Below are 22,798 nucleotides of genomic sequence, written 5' to 3'. Positions count from 1 at the left end.
AAACAGAAGACAGATTCACTTGGTGATGCTGACCTATTGAAGAGAATGTGGAGTCATGATCAATGTTTTTTCACTCTTTCTATGTCACAGGCTTATTTTAATATAGCACAAGGGACAGAGCATTCTTTTGATCACCTGCATTGTAGGGCCTGTCTTCACGCAAACAGATTGCAGCCTGTCACTAACATACAGTTCCTTTTCACAGATCCTCACGAGCGTTTCTCCCAGGAAATCTGGTTATTTTTTTTCCCTGACATTATTTTTCATTTCCTTATTTATCTGCAGAACACACATGGCAGAGGCAGAAATTCTGAGACTTTTCTGTATTCCCCATTAACAATGCTCAACTTTCAGAGGAGAACTAGAGGAAAAAGGACAATTCAATCTTAATTGGCCATTCGAACATTGGTTACAAACACTGAAAACAAAATTACCAGTTGGTGTTTTCCGTAGTTAGCCAATCTGAGATGTAAACTTCTAGCTATACTTTTGGGGGACTGGCCACATACGGTTAATTCATTAAACACGGTGCTATGACCTGCCATTATATAATATTTTGTCACTATCATTGTGAACTGGAATTAAACAGATGAATTAGAAGCAAAAGGCTCCATAACTCACCACAAGCCCCTGAATAACATCTTCCAAGTGTGATAACATCTGAACTCTTCATAAGACATTTTTAAAATAACACTGTTCATTGTGGTCACATCTGAGCCTTAGTGGGGCACTACGTATTCTACTATACTAACACTTTTTATTGGTACTTTAAAAATAGTCGTCTCATTCAAGATCATTGTTTCTTGACTAATTATTGTTCTGTGGCTACAATGATGTTGTCGTAAATTTTATGTTTTCACATTGCAGTTTACCCCTGCAGTTTATACCATGATAGCAAACACTGCTCCAGGAGATTGTGGAACAATAACAAGATGACAATGACCTCTCTCTGCACATGAACTGTCCAGATTAAGTATCTCCTTCAGTTCAAGTGCAGACCTCGGAGTAAAAAAAAGTAATGCAAACATTTTGCTATAAAATAAATGCTAGGAAAAAAAAAAAAAAAAAGAAAACACACTGCATTTTAATGTTTTTACTTTTGCTTTTCGTTTTTAAGGACAAATCACATGAAAATTAAGAAAATATTTACCTTGAATTCTTCGCATGGATAACATAAAGACAACTTGGCACTATAGGAATAAATACTCTTGTGAATTAAAATAAGTTCATAAAGTACAAGTAGCTTTCATGAATGGATTATAATCCATATCAATGTCAGAATAACCTCCTTAGTATCCACTGGTTATGTTTTATGGTGCATTAAGTGGTAACATTTAAAAGGTACAATCCCATCTCCTAAACTGTGTTTGCTAACTGTCTGGGTATGGAGAAGGGAAATGAAAGCATCGCTGAGCTACCTACAGGGTCTTCTAACTGGACCTGATGCACAAGTGAGCTGGCTGGCTGGAAAATTGTCTTTGAAGGTAAAATCAGAACAGTAAAAACATCGACATGTTCATTCCTATCTGTTCTGCTTGTCACTTGCAGAAATCGCTCCATGCAAAAAGCCAGAGATGTGTCTTTAACCAGGTCTTCTGTTTCCTGCTTCCACTTTGCCTTGGATTTATATGGGACATGCATAAACAGGAAGCACCATAACCTCTTTATTCCCAAAATACATTAAGAAATATTTAGGAAAAAAAAAATCTCCAAAATATGTCAGCATATTTTAAAACAAACCAAAACCCAGGAGAAAAAAAAAAAGGGGGGGGACTTTCATGGATTTTTCAGAGTCTTACAATAAGAGATTTTAATGCCAAAGTTCAGGAATAGACTAAAAATCAACTAGTCATCCTACCATGTCCCCCCTTCATGCTACACCTATGAAAAAGCTGCCATAGCAGAATATGACTACAGAAGTTTGATGGACTATAAGACTACAAGAAATCATATATATACTCTGTTTTACAGTCACATTAAAACATACATGGTGCAGCTGATGCTGCCGGTTGAAGCACAGATTGTCACCACATTGTATGCAGCATTTGGTTAACTATTCCTTATTATGTTATGTAAAACAGAAATCTGACTTTATAAATACTCACATGGGCAACACACCATCTTTTAAACACACATAAACCAAATCCCACTGATGTAGATTGAGACTTGCGCTAACACGTACTGCCACTAGAGGTTAGTGTTGTCATGCTACTATGCACTCACAGCAAGTACATGAAACCACTATATAGTTCAAGCTACCTACTTTCTAAAGCCAGGGGAAATTTTAGAAAGTTTATATTTCAGTTAAAGATTTCTCTTTTTTTTGCCTGACAAACCCTGAAGCCTTTTTTTGATCAAAAACGTAAGTTTCATCATACACCTTGATTAAATACCTCCGGGATTCTGTGATATAGTCTTTGTTTTGATTATTTTTCAAAGTCTCTTCCATTATTGTAGAATGTTCCTACATCGTTGCACCATTAAAATAATTTTACTTGCTTGGTGAAAAGTGAGGTTATTGGTGAGAGTTACAAGTATCACACTTGAAAACTGACTGACATCCTAGAGAGGACTAGGAACCAGACCAGGCCAAGCTCAGGTGTACTCACAGCAACAACAGGGAATGAGAAACTTACTCCTGTAATACATTGCTCACACCTTCACTTGTACAAAGCAGAGATGAATCAACTGCAGACTTCAATTAAAGCATGCAGACAGAACTTAGGAAAAAAATAAAGTTGCACAGGTTTGAGGAGTATTCTGTATCAAATAAACAGCGACAGCAAATTGCTGTCATCAGGAATAAGAAAGGAAAGAATAAACTGTCCCAGCCATCCCCTATAGCTCTACCTAATGCAGTACAGCTATAAGTTTCTCCACATTCAGAAGAATTCTAATTTCTGGAAAAAAACCACAATCTAAATTTAGTCTGGTGATGATGTGGATATTCTCCTCCAATAGAAGCCAGAACATATTTTACACACTTAGTTTCAGTGACTGAAAGATACAGTGGAACACAGTCAACTCATTTAGACGTGTGCTTGATATACAGAACACCATACTGTTCAGAACTAGACAGCACTTATCTTTAATGTCTATCATGTGTTCACAATACAATTTATATTGCTAATACAATACTGAAACTAATGTGTGTATTTACTCTTTTATTTTGTATTGCTTTAATTTAAAAAGTTAATATGTTTGACAATTGTTAGTATTTATAGAAGAGCTCCATCCAGAGAAGAAAGCTAACAGTGAAAGTGGCTTAGAAAATGAGACCTATGAGAAAGGTCAAGTATCTGAAAGAGTACAAGACTTGATAATTCTCTGGATACATGAAAGGTAGTGCTAAAAATATTACTATATACTGCTCAATGTACCCACTAGAAGAAGGACTGGAAGAAGTACAGGAAATATAAGTTAAATTTTACCTTGAGAAGAATTAGAACATATATGATGATAATTCAGGAATGGACAGGAAGCCAAGCAACAAACACACTAAGAAGGCTTCTTTATAAATATACATATTTTTAATATCTATATATGTATAAACCTTCTTTACCAAAGGTTTTAAAGCAAATTTAAATGTGCTTGTCATAAATTACTTAGGAAATTCAAAACAAAACAAAACAAAAACAAACCTAGAAGAGCAATAGGTTATCCTGGATTGTTTCTTCATGTATATTCATTCTACCTTTCCTATATATTTATAACTCTTTTATGATCCTAAACTGCTGCGAGACAAAAATCTCTACTCATTTACAATCTTACTAAAATCAATATGAACTGGGAAAATGGTATTGCATCAGACTGGTCCAGTCATGGTATCAGTTACGGTAATACCACATTTTTAGGAAAAGGGATCTGAACTAGGCACATACAAAAGCTGTTAATAATTAAGAAAAAACCTGTCACCTTCCTTGGAATTTTTTTTTTACTTATAAACACACACTTGGCACACTTCGTTTATGCTCTTGTACAAAAATCACCATGTAAATACTCATTTTATCCCTTCTTACTTATCCAATAACATTAGGCCACACTAAATCTTGGGGAAGTCTCCTAATGATTTTTGAAAGTTTGTTCTCAGTAGCAAAAGCAGCCACTAGAAAAAGGAACTAGTAGAAGTGAATCTGAGTAATTTTGAATGCTGTGAACTCCAATAATATTTTACAGAGATTTTTCCTTGTGAACTGCATCTCTATGACTTACATTTGTAGATACAAAGTCATCTTAGTGTGGTTGTTTTTGTAAACGTATTTTACTCCCTTTTTGGTCGATTTTTGTACCAATTAATACTCTGGCATTACAGTTTACTGATTGCTGATGATATTTAAGCAAAAAAATTCTGCATGCAATCTCCACGCTCTTAAGAAATCCATAAAATCAGATATTCTATACTATGAAGTGCTTCATTCAGATAATATTTTTCCTCTGACTGCTGAAACTTGTTTGATGTTATAGTTCTCATTTTCTTACAAAGGGATACATGCAATTAAATTGCTGTTGTAATGTCAGAACATGTGCCCTGAATTGCTCAATTAAGTCACTGTTATTATTATTACATAATATTATTATATCTACACTAACGACATACTTGGCTGAAGACATAAGTGTCCAGGAACCTTCAGTTTTGTTTTTAAATGTACATTATTAAGCTACTGTGAATAGATAACTGTTGGCAGGTGACCTTTACAGAAGTGGCCAACAGCTTTCATAAAAAGAAGTCCAAATAAGTTGTCAGAGATTTTAAACTCTGATTGACAAATATTTTTAACCAGCACTAAGTTTTTTGGGGTTTTTTTTGGCTTTTGTTTAGGTAAGGAGACCTAAAACAGAATTTTGGCTTCTGGAACATGATCACTCACACATTAACCAGGGATAAGAGTTGAATTTTTCTTAAAATTTAATTAGCAAGTTGCAGAGCTATTAAGAAAAATAAGAACCCAAATTCTTTTCTCCTGTATTTCACCTTTCTATCTTCTTGGCTTTTGTGATACACTATGAAACGTGTACTCCAATTGTCAGTGACTACGGAGGATCTGGATTTTTGATCTCAGGGCTGCAACTGGCTTTCCTAATTCAGACGCTCTGCATAACCTAAAGAACAAGAACATTTAATATTCCACCTTATTTCCCCCCCTTATCTTTAATACAAAGGCCATGTCTGAGGTTGAGTTGGACTTCAGGATTCACTTACATCACTAAGTCAGTCAGGGTTGTGAAAAATACCCTTCTGAATGAGTGAGTTGTGTTGGTAAGAGCTACAGTAGATGTAGCAATCCTGATACCGGCAAAAGTGAGACACGGTTTGTCTCACTGGAAGAATTAAATTAAGCATGACTGCAAAAAAAATCCCCTCCTAAGCCAGTTTAAGATCCATCTGTACCTTTTTATCTAGGCAAACTCTGCAGAGTTTCTTACAGAAGGATGAATACTACAACAAAAAAGGCCTTGATCCTGGACTTGAAGGTCAAAAAAAATGAGCAAACAGACCAGCAGGGAGACCACTCTGCAGCAAATCCTTAGAGATCCTGTAATTCATGCTGTCAGTTACCTACCAGGCATTGGTTGCCATAGCTATAGCTCCTCAGTCCCTGTGTACTGCAGTAATGCAATCTTGAAGCCACAAAGGCATGAGAACTGTGGAGATTCTGTATCACAGGTAAACAGCCAAGCCTCTGGGTATTTCAGCCACTGATACTATCAGATTTTTTTTTTTTTAAATCACATATTAAAAATAACTTCTATTTTGTAAGTATCTTGGATCAAGGACTACACCTGCATGTCATTTTCTCTCAGGCACATAATTGTACACAAACTGGCCATTCTAAGGGAAAATAAATAAATAAACACACACACAAAACCAAAACAAACAACCATCCAACAAAAAAAACACCAAACTTTAAAAGAGTAAGACTTTCAGAGTCATTAGGAACTTCACAGCTAATACTTGTTTTGGCTGCAGGCTTTCTGACAGAATCTCAGATCATCTTGCTCAGCAATTTAAAAACAAAACAAGTCTCCAAAATGATAAGGCTATAAGTTATGGGTTTCAATAGCTTAAGTTCTAATGAAATAGAACCGTTAATTAAAAATATTAAAGCACTAAACAAACCACAATTCTCTAGATATTTTTGTCCTTTTTTCTGGCATTGGCATTTCCACTGACTTCGATGGAGCTGCCCCAATTTATATCAGCATTCAGCTCCCTAACTCCAAAACATTTCCTTACTCATTTCATAGCATTACATGATTTTTATTATCAAGTACTAAATTAGTGTAGTTGTGTTAGTTGTAATAAACTATGATACAAGTTTCTGGTTTTTGCGCAGACTTCCGCTTCTGCAGCAGTATTTTAAAGCAGTAATAAAACATACTAACATAGTATAGATTCTTATGTAAAAACTAAGCAACCACATATTCATGAATCAATTTCAATGTCACATCATATGTTTTAATTCTTTTTATCCCCTTAAACAGTAAATACCAAGCAACTTGCCATGGCTACTAAGGAGATGTTAGAGCTCAGAAGCTAAATAGTGCTGAGATAGCTCATGCTGGGAGAAGTAATAGCAACATAAAAGCTAGAGTACAATCAGGGAATACATTATTAATTATGTTTTCTTCTCAGATCAGCAGATGGACACTGAACGGCTCAAGTGACTGGTAATGGGATACACAGCTTTTCATCTCAAAGTAACTGCTGCAGATCTGCCTCATGTTGATTGTAACTGAAAATTACTATTTGACAGGTATTCAATAGCTAATATGAAATAACCAGTCTCAGTCTAGCTTTTCTGGTACAATCTGGTTAACATAGCTGGCATGCTGGTTTTCAGTTCAGGGTTAAGATGGCCAGAAGACTATTATCCTTTAACATCTAATGGTTCAGCCCTTCAAAACACGTTTAAAACTCAGCTCCAAGTGGGACAATGGTCTTTGCACATATTATCTTGTTTCATGGTCAGGTTCCATCAGTGTCTATCAGATATTGTTTTCAAAAAAATCAGCCAAAGATGAACGGAAAAACCTAGTGTAATGAAACAGACTATCGCTTTCACAAAGCTCGACACAAAGGACATGATGTGTTATTTTTTATGCTCAAGGCACAAGAATTTCCAGTAGTAATACAAATATATAGTATGGATGCAAAATACCTGTATTATCAAAAAAGCATTAATAAATTGATAAAAATCAAGTGGTTGTAACTTTCTTTTGCAGGAAGCCTAGAGAAGGCTGACAGCTACTGTTCTCAGTAGAACTTATCACGTTTGGTGGTTTCCATGAGCTTTTAATTTATTATAGTGTGTTTTCATGTTTACTGAACAGAACCACACTTACTTTTCATAGAACCCAACTGAAATTAGTAGAGTTTCAAACCAGACCCAAAAGCTGCCTATATCACCTGTTATCTGACAGCAAAATTGGTCAATGTAAAAGCACTTTTCCTTTGAAAAGAAAATCCCATCAGAGTATATTTGGAGTAAGCCTAGAAACAGCCATCTGAGAAATAATTAATCAGTTGTTTTCAAACATAAGGTCAGCATCATATGAAAGTATTTTTAATGAGAACATTTTTGAAAATGTATCAAGTATGAAACAGAATAATATGTATAAAAGAGCTGCAGACATTTAGCTGAGTCAGAATTGTTACAAATACAATTATATTACCTCTTTGACATTCATGGACATTATCTCCAAATCTAACTTCCCTCAGCTCAGTAGAGAACATGAAGACGGATGCTAATGACAGCTCTCAGACAGGATTCAATCCTTTAGGTTAAAGATGGCTGAATGAGTAATTTAAATCTGTATCACTGTATACCTATACAAAGCTATTACAATCATACTTCAACAGAATGATTGAAACTTCCTTTATATTTAATATTATTTGTTATCACTGTTATTAGAATCACAGTCAAGATTGCCTCCGCCTTTATTCTAGGCACTGTAGAGACAAATTGCAGTAGAGATAGACAAGAGAGACAAAAGATGTGAAAAAGAAACAGAAACACAGATATTAAGTTGCCAAAATCACACTGTAAATCCATTGTCAAATTAAGAACAGAATCCAGATCTTCCAAACCCCAGTCCTTTGCTGAGCTCACAAAGTATTCCCCCAGGCTTTTTCTAAGATATTTTTCTTAGCCATCAGTGTTTACCAGTAGCAATTAATGTTAGACTGTAAAAAGACCTTTCAAACACAAAGCAACTGAACTTACTACCTCTCAAAAATCCACTTCCTCTATAACATTTAAAGAATAATCAAAAAGTTGGCTAAAAGGCTCTTGAATATTAAGTGCTGTACCATATATATTAAAGGTTCACTCAAGCCTACAACAGCCTGTTGGGCTAGCTGGATATAGTATATCAGCCTCTGCAGCCAAGAGCATGCACAGGAACGCAATGGCCAACATTATCAATTATAAACTTTATCTCTTCAGATTAAATGATGCAGGACCTACATACACCTGAGCAGCCTGGAAAGGCACAGTCAAAGCTTGAATGCACTCATCTGAAGGACTCCTGAGCCCTTGCATCTCATAAATCACAGGATCATTTTGGTTGGAAGAGACTCTTAAGGTCATGAATTCCAACCATAACCTAACTCTAGCACTAAACCAGGTCCCTAAGAGCCTCATCTACACCTCTTTTAAACCCCTCCAGGGAAGTGACTCCACCACTTCCCCGGGCAGCCTGTTCCAATGCCCAATAACCCTTTCTGCAAATAAATGTTTCCTAAATAATGTATACATAGTAAATTTTCTCCTTAATTGTACAACTTTTGATCATTTTCCTCTCATTCTGGCTTCAAGCTCACAACTTATGCATATAGCTAATTTATCATTTAATTGAATAATACTATTTATGAAGCATACCATTAGAGAAGCACATAGCAAAATCAGACATTTCTGTGAAATTGACATTTCCTTACCAGCATTTCATATACAGTGCAAAAATACTTCAGTCTTGAGTTAAAACCTCTGGTTGGTTCCATAATACAAGTAGATTTAAAAAAAAAATCTTCAAAGATTAGCTATTAGTTCATCTAGTTTCTAACATTTTAGACACATATTAAAATGCCTTAATATATTTAGCAGAACGAAAATTCTACTATAACTTAGTAAAGTAAATTGCAAAAATCCAATTAACTCGGGGTGAGGAGTAAGATTTCTATGTAAATACATGTAAATAAACATTCATTTATATATATTACATATCTTGTTTATTTACATACTTGATTTACCTTATTACCATTATCCTCTTTACATATATGAAAGAAGCTTTAAATTTAAAGTGCCATGGGAATTATGGACAGGCAGCTACCAATCTGCTGCTTTTATATGCTAATAACAGGGAATTTCTATTTCAATTTGTATTGAAAAGCAGTTAATTTTAGTTCAAATGCCTGCTAAATCTTTCTCTGAAACAAAGATGAAGTAGTAATCTGGGCATAAATTCTATAAATTAAAAAGCACAAGATAGTTTTATGGGCAGCCCTTTGCCTATCTTGTCAGCCCCTGTGAAAGGAAGGGAAAAACAACTCTCGCAATTGATTCTTCAATCAATGTATATATGGAACATTTCTCTAAACAGCCAAGAAACATATGAACAGAGAGTCTTCTAATAAAGTTGGAAAGAAACATGTAAAATAGCAACAAAAGCAGAGACAACCACATGCTGGAGACTTGAGCTGTTCTGTGGAAATTAAAAACTGTACGAACAGCTGTGATTAATCAGCTCTGCTCACACCAATAAATGCCACTTTCATGGACATGAAAAAACTGTGGACAGCAAAAAAGAGCGTAATGTTAAAAATACCCTGAACTTCCTTGCAAAGGGAATGCATCAGGTATAACGTGTGATGTTTCTGTGGAAAGCATGCAAGCAAAAAATCCGTGTCAGAGGCCTTTTTTTGACTTCTTAGCAGTTGTCTCCCTATCTCAGTACTTTTATTCACCTGCCTGGTGTTCAAAAGAAATCCTAACGTGCCCAGGAAATTTTGATAGGAATGTAAATATAACTCATGCAGAATTTTTAAAATAAATCCTGAACATAAGATGCAGACAAAGTTAACTTTGAGACAGAGTCTGTACAGGCATAACAGACAGTCAGTACACACCATGATATACAGATGAAAATCTGTAGTTAAGTTTGCCTAACACTTCATATTATAAGGTTCTAGTTCGAAATGCTTATAAACTTTGCCAGTGCTTAATTGCTAAGTCTAAATTCGTTGAAGGTATCTGGTTTTTTTCAAAATCTTCAGTAAAAATGGAACTGACATTCTCTAAAATACAACTAAGCGAAAAAAATCCAGTTTGCTGAAGCTGACAATTTCTTATAACTCTTATGTTGAAAAACTGAATCTAGAATGATGGAACTTCTGGTGAATTACAGCTGAATTACAGACTAAGGCTCCCAATGTACTATGTAAGAAGAATTTGAGTGCACCTATATTATCAGTTTGAATCATCAGCTGTTTTGCTCCAAAGTCCTATTCATTAGCATTCCCTCTGTGCACATGCTTGATTATTCCTGGAACGCCCTTTGAAGCAAAATAACAAGGCTTCTTCCCAGACAAAACCTAGAAGCCATTCAGCAGCTAGATAGCTCTAGGAAATGGTTTGAGTACAAAGTCTGCCTTCACTTGGTCCAATCCTCCAACCTCATCCTAGCAAGCCTGGCATGCTGCTGTAATGCACCTCTCTGGCAACATGCTACAGTGGTATACAACATGCATTTCTCCCTTTATTTCAGACAAATTAAAAAGGGTATTCATTAATAAAGAACCTTTCAAAATTGTTCAGATGTCTCACATGCAAAGACAGGCTTCAAGGTGCTGAGAGGTCAGTGTGGCAGAGGACACAAGGCTACCACAGTCCTTGAAGAATAGGGAACCTTGACTGCCAGGCCACCCTGGCTCCCAAAAGAGATGTGGTAGGGCAGCTATGCTTAAAACCAAACTTTATTCATCTCAAGGTACATAGTAAGAACAGGCATAATCACAGGATGTGAGCACAGCAGAAGGGTGATATTTGTGCTGTGTGTGTAAAAAAGGCTGTGGAAACACTACAGGATCCCTTCAAATACTGCACAGTGTAGATGCAGGCAGCCTGCCCTAAAGAGGGCAAGGCAAAAACTGTGTTGATGGCAGGACCTACTCACATTCTGACCAGGAAACAGAGATACCTCCCAGCACAGGTCACAAATCCAGCATCTGCATCATCTGAGAAGCTCGACACTTCTGAGCATACTCAGAAGCAGACCCTCATGCATCTACAGACTTATGGTACTTGCAGGGTTAAGTCCTGAGTATGCCTTCTGAGAATGTCTTTCAACTCTTCCCACACTGAGATAAAAATATACAGCTATATTAGCTATGACAAATCCTAAGAAAAGAAGAAAAAAGTATGAAGTGTTGAAAGATAAAATCTTGTATGGCATCAACAGGAGGTACAATTAATTGGATCTCTTCATTCTATAAATACCAACTTAAATATTATAAAAGTGAAAATGTAGGAGTCTTAGCTGCAGTCACCTTTATGTTACTAGTCTCACTCATCTGATACAAAATTAATCTTCCCTTTGATATCATGTAGGAAGAGGGAATGGTAGTCCATGAATAGGAACATTGCACTTAATGCAGCAAAAACCTGGAATCAACAATGACTGCTAAAAATTGCACCAAAACATGCCGTAATGATACTCAATTTGAATACATGAAAAGAGATGAATGATCAAAAATAAACTAATCCAATATATTTAAAACGTATTATTATATCATATTTTAAAGTATCTCTCAAGTAATTATAAATATAAAAATAAAACTACAAAAATAGTGGAAACATGAAAGCAGACATCCTCATTTCATCTATGTTACCAGCAGAATTGCACTTCTTTCTTCGAGTTTATTTCCCTGGAAGGATTCATCTAAATGACGTGCAGCAAAGTCTTGCTTTTATGATCTTTTTATTTGCTTCACTGAGGCACAAGAACATCAAGTGATTTATACAAAGTGTTTTAATGTTACTATTTTTGTCATTCCCATCTCTGTGGAATTTGGGCACCAGCAGGCACTTTTCATAGGAATTGGCGTTCTGGATAAGACAAATAGTTCATCTGGCTTAACAGCCTGTCTATTTTTTGGCCATCATTTGAATTCCAACATGTAGGTCATTTTAATACTTAATAGCCCCTGTGCAAACTGTTGCCACAAACAAAATGTTTTAACTCTAATTAGATACTATTAGATATTTTTATTATTATTATTTGCCTAGAATATTATTGAATCTCAGTAATAATGCATGTCATTGTTTAACCCCAGGAGGCAGCTAAGCAGCACACAGCCACTCACTCACACAACCCCAGTGGGATGGGACAAGGTAAAAGTGTGAAATTTCATAGATTGAGGCAAAGACAGTTTAATAAAAATAATATTTAAAAAAAAAAAAAAGGAGAGAGATAGAAAAATAAAAACAAGTGATGCAAAAAAACCCCAAACAACTGCTCACCACCAGCCAAACAATGCCTGGCCAGTCCTCAAGCAGTAGCAGCCCCAGCCAACCTCCTCACCCCTCCATCCAGTTTTATTGCTGAGCACGTCACAGGGGCTAGAATAGCCCTTTGGTCAGCTGGTGTCCGCTGTTCCAGCTGTGTCCCTTCCCAACTTCTTGTGCATCCTCAGCCCACTCACTAGTGGGGTGGTGTGAGCAGCAGAAGAGGCCCTGAGGTTATGTAAGCACTGCTCAGCAATAACGAAAACATCCTTGTATTATTAACACTGTTTTCATCACAAATCCAAAACACAGCTAGCTTCATACAAGTTACTATGAAGAAATGTAACTCTATCCCAGCCAAAACCAGTACTGTCCCTCAGTAAGATTCTATGTGAGGTCTCCATGCTAATTATTTATGTTTTTCCTGTTCATTTTAAAATTAAATTGGCCCAAACAGAAATATAGAATCAATGTGTTAATGAACACAGACAACAGCTACTGAAAACATCTAATACCATGCCAGTAACCAGCCATACATGACAACATTTCCAACAGGTCCAGAAGTTCCCTTTAAGCTCTGGCCTGGGCACCCAAATTATTTTGTAACTTTTACAACACAGCAGATCATGACAGCGGGGCATCCAACACTCATGGATGTTAAAAGAATTGAAGAGAATTAAAGCCTTAGAATTTAGATTGAGAACAGCACAAGAATTATCTAAAGTAAACCAGAGTAGGCAGAATAAATCAGTGCTAATGGAGAAGGTTTCTGAAAGATATTTAAGCTTTTTTGTGAAGTTGAATACAGTGGCTTTGCATCTTTTGATGCTAGGTTGCCCAGAAGTAGTCTATTGCAGGTGTTGATGAAGTAGTTTATTCCCTCAGTTAGTTCCTTCAGACATAACCTGGCAGTTTCACTACTCCTGACAGGAAAGTTACCTTAACTAGTAGTTTGGCCCGCGCAAGCATGGAAAAAATGTTTTGATTTCAACCCATCTATTTTAGCCTCTTTACTGCCAGTGGTGCCTCAGTTTTCAATTCTCTCTTTACATTTGACACAGAGTGCCAGAAAACAGAAGAGATCCGTTTCAGTCAATAAAGAAGTGTTTTGAGAAACAGCCTGCCAATGTTTGACAATCATGTATAATGATGACAGTTCACTGGCTTCTCAAACCTTGTCCACAAGTGCAGTTGCATAGTTTCATTTGAGCTAAATGAACGGTTTGCTGGCAAAAGGTCTCATTGTCTCCTGCCTTCCCTGCTCAGGCAGTTTTCTGCCATTTTAGCAAGTTGAACTGGCATGTCACCCAATTAAACTAGAGAAAGTGCACGGACAGCAGTAAAATCACACAACTGGGGATAGAAGATGTTATGCCTATCACAGTGACAGTGATCTGTTCAATAATCTCAAGCTAGAGCATGACTGACCAACTGCTGTTGGAAAAAAAAACCCAAACAAACAAACCAAAAATATCCAATACAGTTAGAAAGGACTGTGTAAATATTTTCCTTTCATTGGTACACTGGACACTTGGACCAGTTCCAAACTATTATTAAATATTATCCAGGTGTTTTACACAAGACTTCAAGCTACTTGCTGATTTAACTTTTGCCAGTTTAGACAATTAAATCAATACAGTAAAAAATGTAAATTGCTAGCTATGCTACATGCATTCACTTTTGCTATTTTAATTACAGAGATAGCCTAATCAGTCTGAATCTGGTCTGGTTTTTGAAAACATCTAGTTTGCATGAAACACGTTCAGAAGTTAATGCAAATATTAATATAGTCATATTCATACTCATATTACATCACCTTATTTACATAGTTAATAATACTCTGTGGCAGAATAATTAGGCTCACAGTGACGTAACACTGTAGTAAAAATAAGATTTCATCTTAGAATCACATGAAAATGTAACTCTTATTCTCATATTTTACGAAGACACTGGAGCACACAGATGGAACTATTTTTCTCATAAACCACCTCCACCCACTGCTTATTTCATATAATACAGCAGGCCTTGAAAAACACAATTGCTTTCTGTTACTGGTGAAAGAGACTCTTTTCCCTGCAAGTGCAGTGAGGGGGAGTCAAGTTTTCACAAGAGTTTCTACATCTGTGGTCACAAAGAAAACCTCCTAAATGTTAACTGAGTCAGTGCCATCTTTTGAACCTGCGTTAGTCTGATGTACTGATTCAAGATTTCCCAACTAACAGCAAAATAAGGACAGACAATTTTCACTGCTGCTATTCAGATATACTTGGGTAACAATGATACTGACAGTCTTTCCATTATCTGGAAAAACTGTGAGAACCAGCAAGCACAAAGGAGGCCAAGAGCCAATGAGAAACTCATTAAGCTGCTTAAACTGATCTAAATCTAGGCTGTTGAGGTCACATCCCGCCCCCGCCACATATTTCCACCCCCGTCCTTTGGCCAGGGCTGGCGTCTACAGAGGCAGGTGGTCGTGTGCCAGTTCAGGGCAACAAAACCCCAAACAACACATCACTTGGGGGCGAGACTTTTCAATCTGGTCAATTCCATGAACGGTTTTAAGGAGCTGCACAGTACCAGCATCAGTGTGGAGGAGGGAGAGAGGAACACAACATTTGGAAATTAAGAGTAGTTTAAGCTTTTATGAAACTGAAACCTAACAAAGAACTGGAAGCTCTTGAGTTTACCCTCAGCTGTACAAACAGTTTCATGCACTGATCAAACTCCAAACTACAGATGAGGTAGATTTCTTTCCCTTACTGTCTCTTTGTACATGCGAAACATACGTCTTTCTGTTGGTCAGAAGTCTCATTTATTAGTAGTAACTTATTCATTGCTGGCTTTTAACAGAAGCAAAATAGTGATAGCTGCACCTCATTTCTAAATCCTCAAACCAGAGAAGATTAGGTAAACAGGCAGACATAATTTGTTTTCTAGCTTTTAAGAAGCAGGAAAGGAAGGAGACCGAAGCAAGAGGAAGCAGCTCTCTATGGTCAGTAGATTTCTTTGCAGTGCCTGGAAAAGTTTGTTCTTTCACCACAGCAAAAGCCAAGTGTTTAAATCTAATAGATGCAAGCTGATGTTATATATCATCACGTCAGACACAAGTGGTTATTAGAAATTCCAGTTCCTGAAAACGAGAACACAGCTGCTTGCTAATGCTGGCTTTGATACTCACAGGTTGCATAAGGAAGATCAATTTCATTTTTATGCTGATATTTACTAGGGTGTAATATTTCTATCCTTTTGTAGCATAGCACAACTAAAATTTAATACGCATGTCCAACAAAAAAATTAAGTGCTTTATGTCTTTATATTGAGTACTAATATTCTCTGTGCTTTTTCCTAAACTAACAGTAATTTGGGGCTTAATCTGGCCATGTGATAAACACAGTTTGTAAATTTTCTAGATGAAGTATACTCAACTTTCTTCTTTTTGCTAGGAAAATTTTTCTGATTTTTGCATTCTGGCTTTGAGAGATTAGAGTGATTTATTTGAAAAAAAATTACCTCTGGCACAGGTGCACATCACAAAAACGCATCAGCATCTGGGCTTTTAAAAACAAACAAGGGATATATAAAATCACGCTGCAACTATTTAAAGCTCACCTCTTTCTTATCCATACACTGCAAGCATATATTGAAGTCCTCAAAGTGATGATGACCACACTGGATTTCTATAAGGGCCAGCATGCTTCAGATTTGCCCTATAGCGTTTGGTTGGTTAGTTGTTTTTTTTTCTTCCTTAAACATTTGCCGCTCTCCAGTGAGAGGCTCCCGGACCTTCCAGGGCGGCCTCACCTTTCCCTGCGCACACGGGGTGCGGGGCAGCCACTCAGCCGCTCCCCTCAGGCCGGCAACGGAGCCCATCCCCTCACTCAAAAGCGGGCTCCGGTGGGCGGCTGGAGAGGGGGGCGGGGGCGGAACCAAGGACCGCTCACCTCCCGCGAGGCGCCACAGCCTAAGGGAAGCCCCGGGCACTGAGGACACCTCTACCCGCCCCTCAGAGAGGCGCAGGGATTAGGGCGCGGGGGCGGAACAGCTCAGCCTGCAGGGCCCGCCCCGGGGCGTGGCTGAAACCCCGGGACCCGCCCCGCAGCCCGGGCAGCGCCGGAACAGCCCCAGGCGCTGCGCGGCCGCCGCTCGGGAGCCTGACAGGAGGGGCGGGAAGGCGCCGCCAGCCCCGCCTGCGAGGTGACGTACTGGGAGCCGCGGCTCACGTGACGCGGGCAGCCAATGGGGAGGCAGCGGCCCGCTCGCGGCGGGTGGAGGAGGAAGGGGGTGGGGGGAGAGCCGAGGCCGCCGCCGCCGCGGAGGACGGGGGAGCGGCAGCGCGGGGCGGGCGCAGCGCGGAGCGGGGCCGCTGGGGGTTGCGCCTCGCCGGCCGCGGCGTGTGGAGCGGCCATGCCGAATAAAAACAAGAAGGAGAAAGTGAGTCGGTGGGGTCGTGGGGGGGGTGGTCGGGCCCCGCGGGGAGGCTGTGGGGCGCAGGCCCCGCGGGGAGGAGGGGCCGGGGCAGAGCGCGGGGGGGGGGCGGCAGCGGCGAGCGGAGCCCGGCGCCTAGCGGGGAGCCAGGGAGAGCCGGGCGAGGGGCGGCCCTCTGCCTTCCCCTGGGAGCCGGGTACTGGGGAGGGGGCAGCCCCCGGTGGGGCCTAGTCCGGGGGGTGCCGTGGCGGCTGGAGGGCCGCGTTCCGGTGTCGTCTCGGAGGGCTACGGGGGTCCGGCCCGCCGGAGCCGGGACGAGGAGCCCACGGCGGGCGGGTGCAGAGTTGGGGGCAGCCGGAGGGAGGGAGTCGGAGCAGGGAGGCCGTGGTTTGGCGTGCGGAGGAGTGCGGGAGGGAGGGGATGGGGAACGTGTCCTCAGCCGTGCCTGGCGGAAGGTGAGCGCGGAGCAGGGGGGGTCTCTTATTTGGGGACCGGCCCGGGTGGTTTGGGCTGGGGGGGCGAAAAGGGTGATTTTCACCGAGGGGGTTTGTCCTCACAGCTGCTTGCCCGGTCCTCGTCCCGGGAAGTTTCGCTGTTGCGTGGCCCTGGCTGCAGTTGAAGTTGCGCTTAGGGGGATCACCATAATCACTCAAGGAGCACTAATTGCTACTTGAAGTCTTTTCACCTCCTTTCCCTGACAATGGGAGAGGATTGGGTTTTGGCACCGCTTTGCATCAGTTTCCCCCGGTGCTCCCAGGAGTGATTTGTCTGGCAGCCGCGGAAGGGGCTTCCACAAGGAATGTTTAGAGAAAACTTCTAAATCCCACAGAAAGTTAACTGGATTGCACTTTATTTTATGTGGTAGGCAGTTAGCCATATGAGTGGAAGTCAGAAACTGAAGTATACGGCCTGCCTCATCCAGCTGCTATCTCTCTAGACCTTTTCTGTTTCGTTGACTTCTGCTTGTCTTTTAGTTTTTCAACATCCTTTTAAAATTAGATGTAGGGAGTTGTGGTTTGTGGGCGTTTGTTTAACTTTTTCCCCAATACCTTTGCCGGCTTTCATATTAAAAAATGTTCAAACTTTACTTTTCTGAAAATAACAAAACTCAAAAATATGCTATGGGTGAAGGATACAAGTTCAATACAATGCTGGGAGGGAAAAATATGTGTTGTGGGCCTACTAGTATTAGACTTTTTGGCCTCTAAAACAGACAAAATACTAAAGTGTAAAATGTGTACTGCACTGGTGCTGGTTTCAAAGCTATGCTAAATATAGAGATTCCTGACGCTAAAAGCCAAAGACAGCAAGGGTAAGTTCTTAGACAGGGTTCAAATCACTTTCATTCTTTGTCCCTGCATGCTTACCTGTATGAAAGCTTATCTTTATATATTTATGGATGAATTTTGAGGCATAAGTGAAATTCCAAAACATTTCTGCAGAGGAAAAATGTTTAAAGCAGATTCATAGAGACTGATAGTTCAGTATTAACATCTTACAATAAAACAGTATCATTTTTGCCCCATTAGTTTTAATATTCTTATTAAGTGCCTAAAAAAATAAAATTTCTTGACTTGAAAATATATGTAGAGCTTTTCAACTAAGACTGCAAACTTTTTCTTTCTAAGGAACCTGCAAAATCAACCAAGAGTGGAAAAAGTGGCAAAGACGGACAAGATAACCAAGAACATGAGGTAAATGTTACTAAAATACGTAGTCTTTTTGTTTTTCAGGCAAGTTTGTCATGACTCTTGAAGAGTGTTTTAAGTTTTTCTAGATTGTTATAATTTTGACATGACAGGTGGCTGTGAGGAACATGATTGTGGAACTATTGCCCTGGTATTTGGCAAAAAATGTTTTTAAAACTTAAAATGCTCTTGAGGAAGTTAATTTTATTTAGAGTAAATAAATGCTTTCTTGCTACAGTCTTAAATATTTGTCTCTTTTTCTTTCTGGTTTTGAGATGTACATCTATCTTATTTTCTAGTCTTATTGCGAGGTTTTGGGCTTGTCTTCTCGTTGATGATTAGTTTTTATCATTCTCTGTAATTCCCAGAGCTATCCTCTCTCAAGCTGTCGATATTAGCATGTCAGTTAAGTGTCAGTAGCCTGTTGTACTGTCAGGAGACCTCGGGCTTAATCAAAGGCTGCCAGTTGTTTTGTTGTGTGATTTCTTTTTATAGGTATACAATAGAGTGTTCCATTTCTGACTGATTATTCTGTTGTTGATGCTGATTTCCTCCCCCCCCCCACTTCTGCATTGCTGTGTTTTGCTTAGCAGTAAGGTGCAGTGACTTGTAAGAGGTCAATTAAATCACTGTTCACTCCCTTTCCCACATTCATCCAGAAACTTGGAATTAATAGATATGCTTCATTTGGAAATCCACTGTTGAGGTGGATTCTGAAATTTTCTTTAAAATACCAGTCTGAATGTAAAATGCTACACTGAAAAGCTTATGTTTTTAAGCTTGTGAACTATGTGTCTTGATACTGAAAGATAATGTTTTAGAACAAAATACTGATTGGGCTTTACCATTTTTCCGTCCCTGAAATGACTGTTGGGACTAGGTGGGTGGGTATATTTAGTATACTCTTTCTGATGCACTTCATGAGGCCTCATTTGTTGTGCAGAAAGATGCATACTACTGTCATAAATTAATAAGATCTTAAGACTTGCAAACTGAAGTATTTTGGTAAATTAGAATGAAAGTGATTGAGTTCTGGTGGCGGGAACCTAGCTACTAGGAGAGATCTTAGCTACTAGGAAAGCTCTTAGAATGAAATAAGAAACATATCAGTGTAGATGTTGTAATGGTGTAAATAGATGTACTTTATTGTGATATGTTCTGTCTTTCCAGGATATTGCTGTGACTTTAAAAAGAGTATTACTTCTTGGCTGTAATTTTAGTTCTTGTGCAATTGTAAGGCTCATCATTATCAGCATTTTGGCTGTACATTTATTGACTGCTTATTTTCTCCTGAATAGCAAGTTACTGAGACTAGAATTGATTTTCTTATTCATTCTTCATACTTCAGGATAGAGTGTAAAGCTCCCATAATTAATTAGTGGAGAACTTTAAATATTAACTGAAAATGTATGTACTATTTTCTTTTTCATTTCTTTCTGTGTTTGTAGATCTAGATTTTTTTAACTTAAAATATAAGAGATGAAGTCTCAATAGGAGGCTCTGTCATAGTGTTCGCACATTTTTGTTTTTCTGTTGTTCTCACAGGTAGAATTTGCAATGAAAAGTACAGTTTACTTATCTATGATACTTAATCCTATATGAGTAGGGGCAGAATGGGAAAGGAATTGGGAATATGAATGACACATGATAGGATTGCCATTCCCAGTGGGCATTATTTAGTCTCCATACATTCTTGTGCACCTCAGTGCTTGACTCATTAACTTAATTAATAGAATAATTGCATGCAAATAGTAGTGAAGAGTTTCCATTCTAATGTGATTGGCTGTAATAATGATGTGTGTTAGCTGGTGCTTATATGAGCAGAAAGGAGGCTATTTTTTAACATAGTGAGGATTAGTAAATATAAAATATTCTGGAACACACTGTTAATGCAATTTTAGAGTTGTTTGTTTTTTCTCTTTAAAGAAGGTGGTCGTCAAGTTCCTTGTATGTGTGCTTTAACATGGTTTTTAATAAATCTTCTAGACTATGAGTAGATTTTTGAAATATGCTGGTTAATTTCATTGTTTTTTTTTCCTCAAAATGCATTTAGTGCATATGCATTCAATGCAAATGACAGATTGTAAAGACTAGGAACTGTCTGCTGCTCAAAGAACAGGGACAACACAAGCAGCAGCATCCCACAAATATTTTATTTATAGACACTTTTATAGCACTTAACTGAATTCATGATGCCTTGGACTTCTATAGATAAAAAAGTACAACAGATCTTAATATTTACAAAAATATTACAAAACACTAAAGTGTTTTTCCTGTCTTGCAGTCCTGAGAAATGAGATTTCAGTTGAGAGAAAGTGTACAGCAGGTTTGAAAAGGGATGGAAGTGATTCCTGGTATGCCTGGTCAGGATGCCCATGCTAAAAGGGGATGGAAGTAACTTAACCTGATGCTTGTCTCAGTTTAAATTTTCAGCCGTAGGCCCTAAGCATGTACCATTTACTGAAGTACTAAGCAGTAGCTGCAGCACACAGGTGACCTACTGAAGTCCTCTTCATTTAAATCTCAAAGAACCCCATTGTAGTTGTTTGAAAGCAAGGTCCATCTTCCCTGTTTTCCTGTCTCCAGCATTCCCACCAAGCAGATGTTTAGGGGAAAGAATACAAGATGATGATTCTTGTATTGTATTACCTGTGCCTCAATTACTTGTATTACCAAAAGAGTCATGCTGTGTAGGGAGGGAGGTCCATGCAGCTTCATACTTTCTGTGTGGTCAGTAGCTGATACTCAATAAGAGAGATTCAGAAACAGAGTAGGTGTATGGTCTTTCATCCTGGTATGTTTTTCTTTAAGCCAGTGTATGCCTTAGAATGTTGCTTATCTGAGGTGATATGGGGTTTTTTTTTCATATTATTCATGATTTGAGTTTTTATATTGGCATCTGTAGATTTTTTTTTTTTTTCCCAAATCCTGTTCAATCTCTGGGAGGACTTCTGTTACTTTTGTTGTCCTTCTCTGTTTCTCTGTTGCTCCTTCTCTGTGTTCTACTCTCCTTTTTGTGGGGAAAGTTCTGGAAATGCACAGTATGTTGTTCTGTACCCTAATGCAATTATTCCAGTTTCCAGTTGCACATCTTGTTCACTTTTTGAACACATAGGAAAAGAGCTAATATGATTAAGCTCCCATCTAGCTTTAGTTTGTAACCTGCTAGTAAGCATTAATGAATTAGACTAAATAGCTGCCAGAACAATTGAATCTAGTCCTTTAAGTATAACTCCTTACTTCAGCAATTAGTACAGGATATTGGTGTCTTCAGGTTGCGAACAAAGCCTTAATCTGTTGTGCACTGTTTTTCTTCTGTGCTGGAGTAGTGTCTCTGCTCTGGTAAAATACTTGGGGTTGTTTGTCCAAGACCTATACTAGGAACACAAGCAAATAACAAACAAACAAAAAACCAAACAACAACAACAAAAGCTTGGGTGTGGGGCTTGGCTATGCCAACACTTTTGGCTATATTCTATGTGAATGTGGTCTTTGCAAAAGTTATTTGTCTCATGGATAAGCTTTTTGTAGGGATTGTGTTTTGTCACAGGGGTGTGGAGCTCTCCTTTTGAGTTTAGGCAGTACTAATGGTCAGTCTAATTCCTTTGGAAAGAGGTGGCTTGGTAATAGTTAATGATTGTTGAGAAAGATTACCTTCTTCTGTCTCTAGCAAAAATCTAACACTTCTAAAAAGGCAAGTGTTTCTCACAGTACTTTAAAAGTAATTTTCAAATGCAACTGCGAGGAAGGAAAGCTAAAATTTTAACCTTATAGACTTTTATTTCTGTCTGTTTTGCCTGTGGGAATGTACGTGTTAAAACTTGCACTTTTCACCAGTCACTGCAGTGGTCCAGGAGGACTTGGGCAATTCACTGTTGTGGTTCACCTGGGGGATGGAAGGGTCAGAAGTATCTGGTAACCTTTCATCTAAGGCAGTAGTAGGTGACTGGGAGCAGTAGCAGCTTCTAGGTCTAGTTGGACTGATTTAAGAAGGCATGAAAATTCTACATTTAAAACTGTATTTATTTTGAATCTAGGTGCTCTGTAATCTGAAGAAGGGAAAGACAACTTTTGTTTAAGAAAGTATTGGCTTGGTAACTTTCAACAGACAAGATCACAAATCATACTCTTTTCTTCTAGTTCTCTGCTGTGCAGACAGAAGAGCAAACGGAAGAGTAATGT

At 38.6% G+C, this 22,798-nt stretch overlaps 1 protein-coding gene across 1 annotated transcript in view; it reads left to right on the top strand.

The window, feature by feature from the left end:
* The first annotated feature begins 16,809 nt into the window (after positions 1-16,809).
* The window catches only part of PPP2R5C (protein phosphatase 2 regulatory subunit B'gamma), an 83,660-nt gene continuing 77,671 nt past the window's right edge, over positions 16,810-22,798 (top strand). The window contains exons 1-2 of the mRNA XM_080345783.1: positions 16,810-16,934; positions 18,557-18,622. Coding sequence (XP_080201909.1) covers positions 16,908-16,934; positions 18,557-18,622 — 93 coding nt within the window. The 5' untranslated portion in view covers positions 16,810-16,907. The remainder of the gene's footprint in view (positions 16,935-18,556; positions 18,623-22,798) is intronic.

This window comes from Nesoenas mayeri, assembly GCF_963082525.1.
Source record: "Nesoenas mayeri genome assembly, chromosome: 5".
NCBI classification, from domain to species: Eukaryota; Metazoa; Chordata; class Aves; order Columbiformes; family Columbidae; genus Nesoenas; species Nesoenas mayeri.
This window is presented reverse-complemented; position numbering and strand designations above follow the sequence as displayed.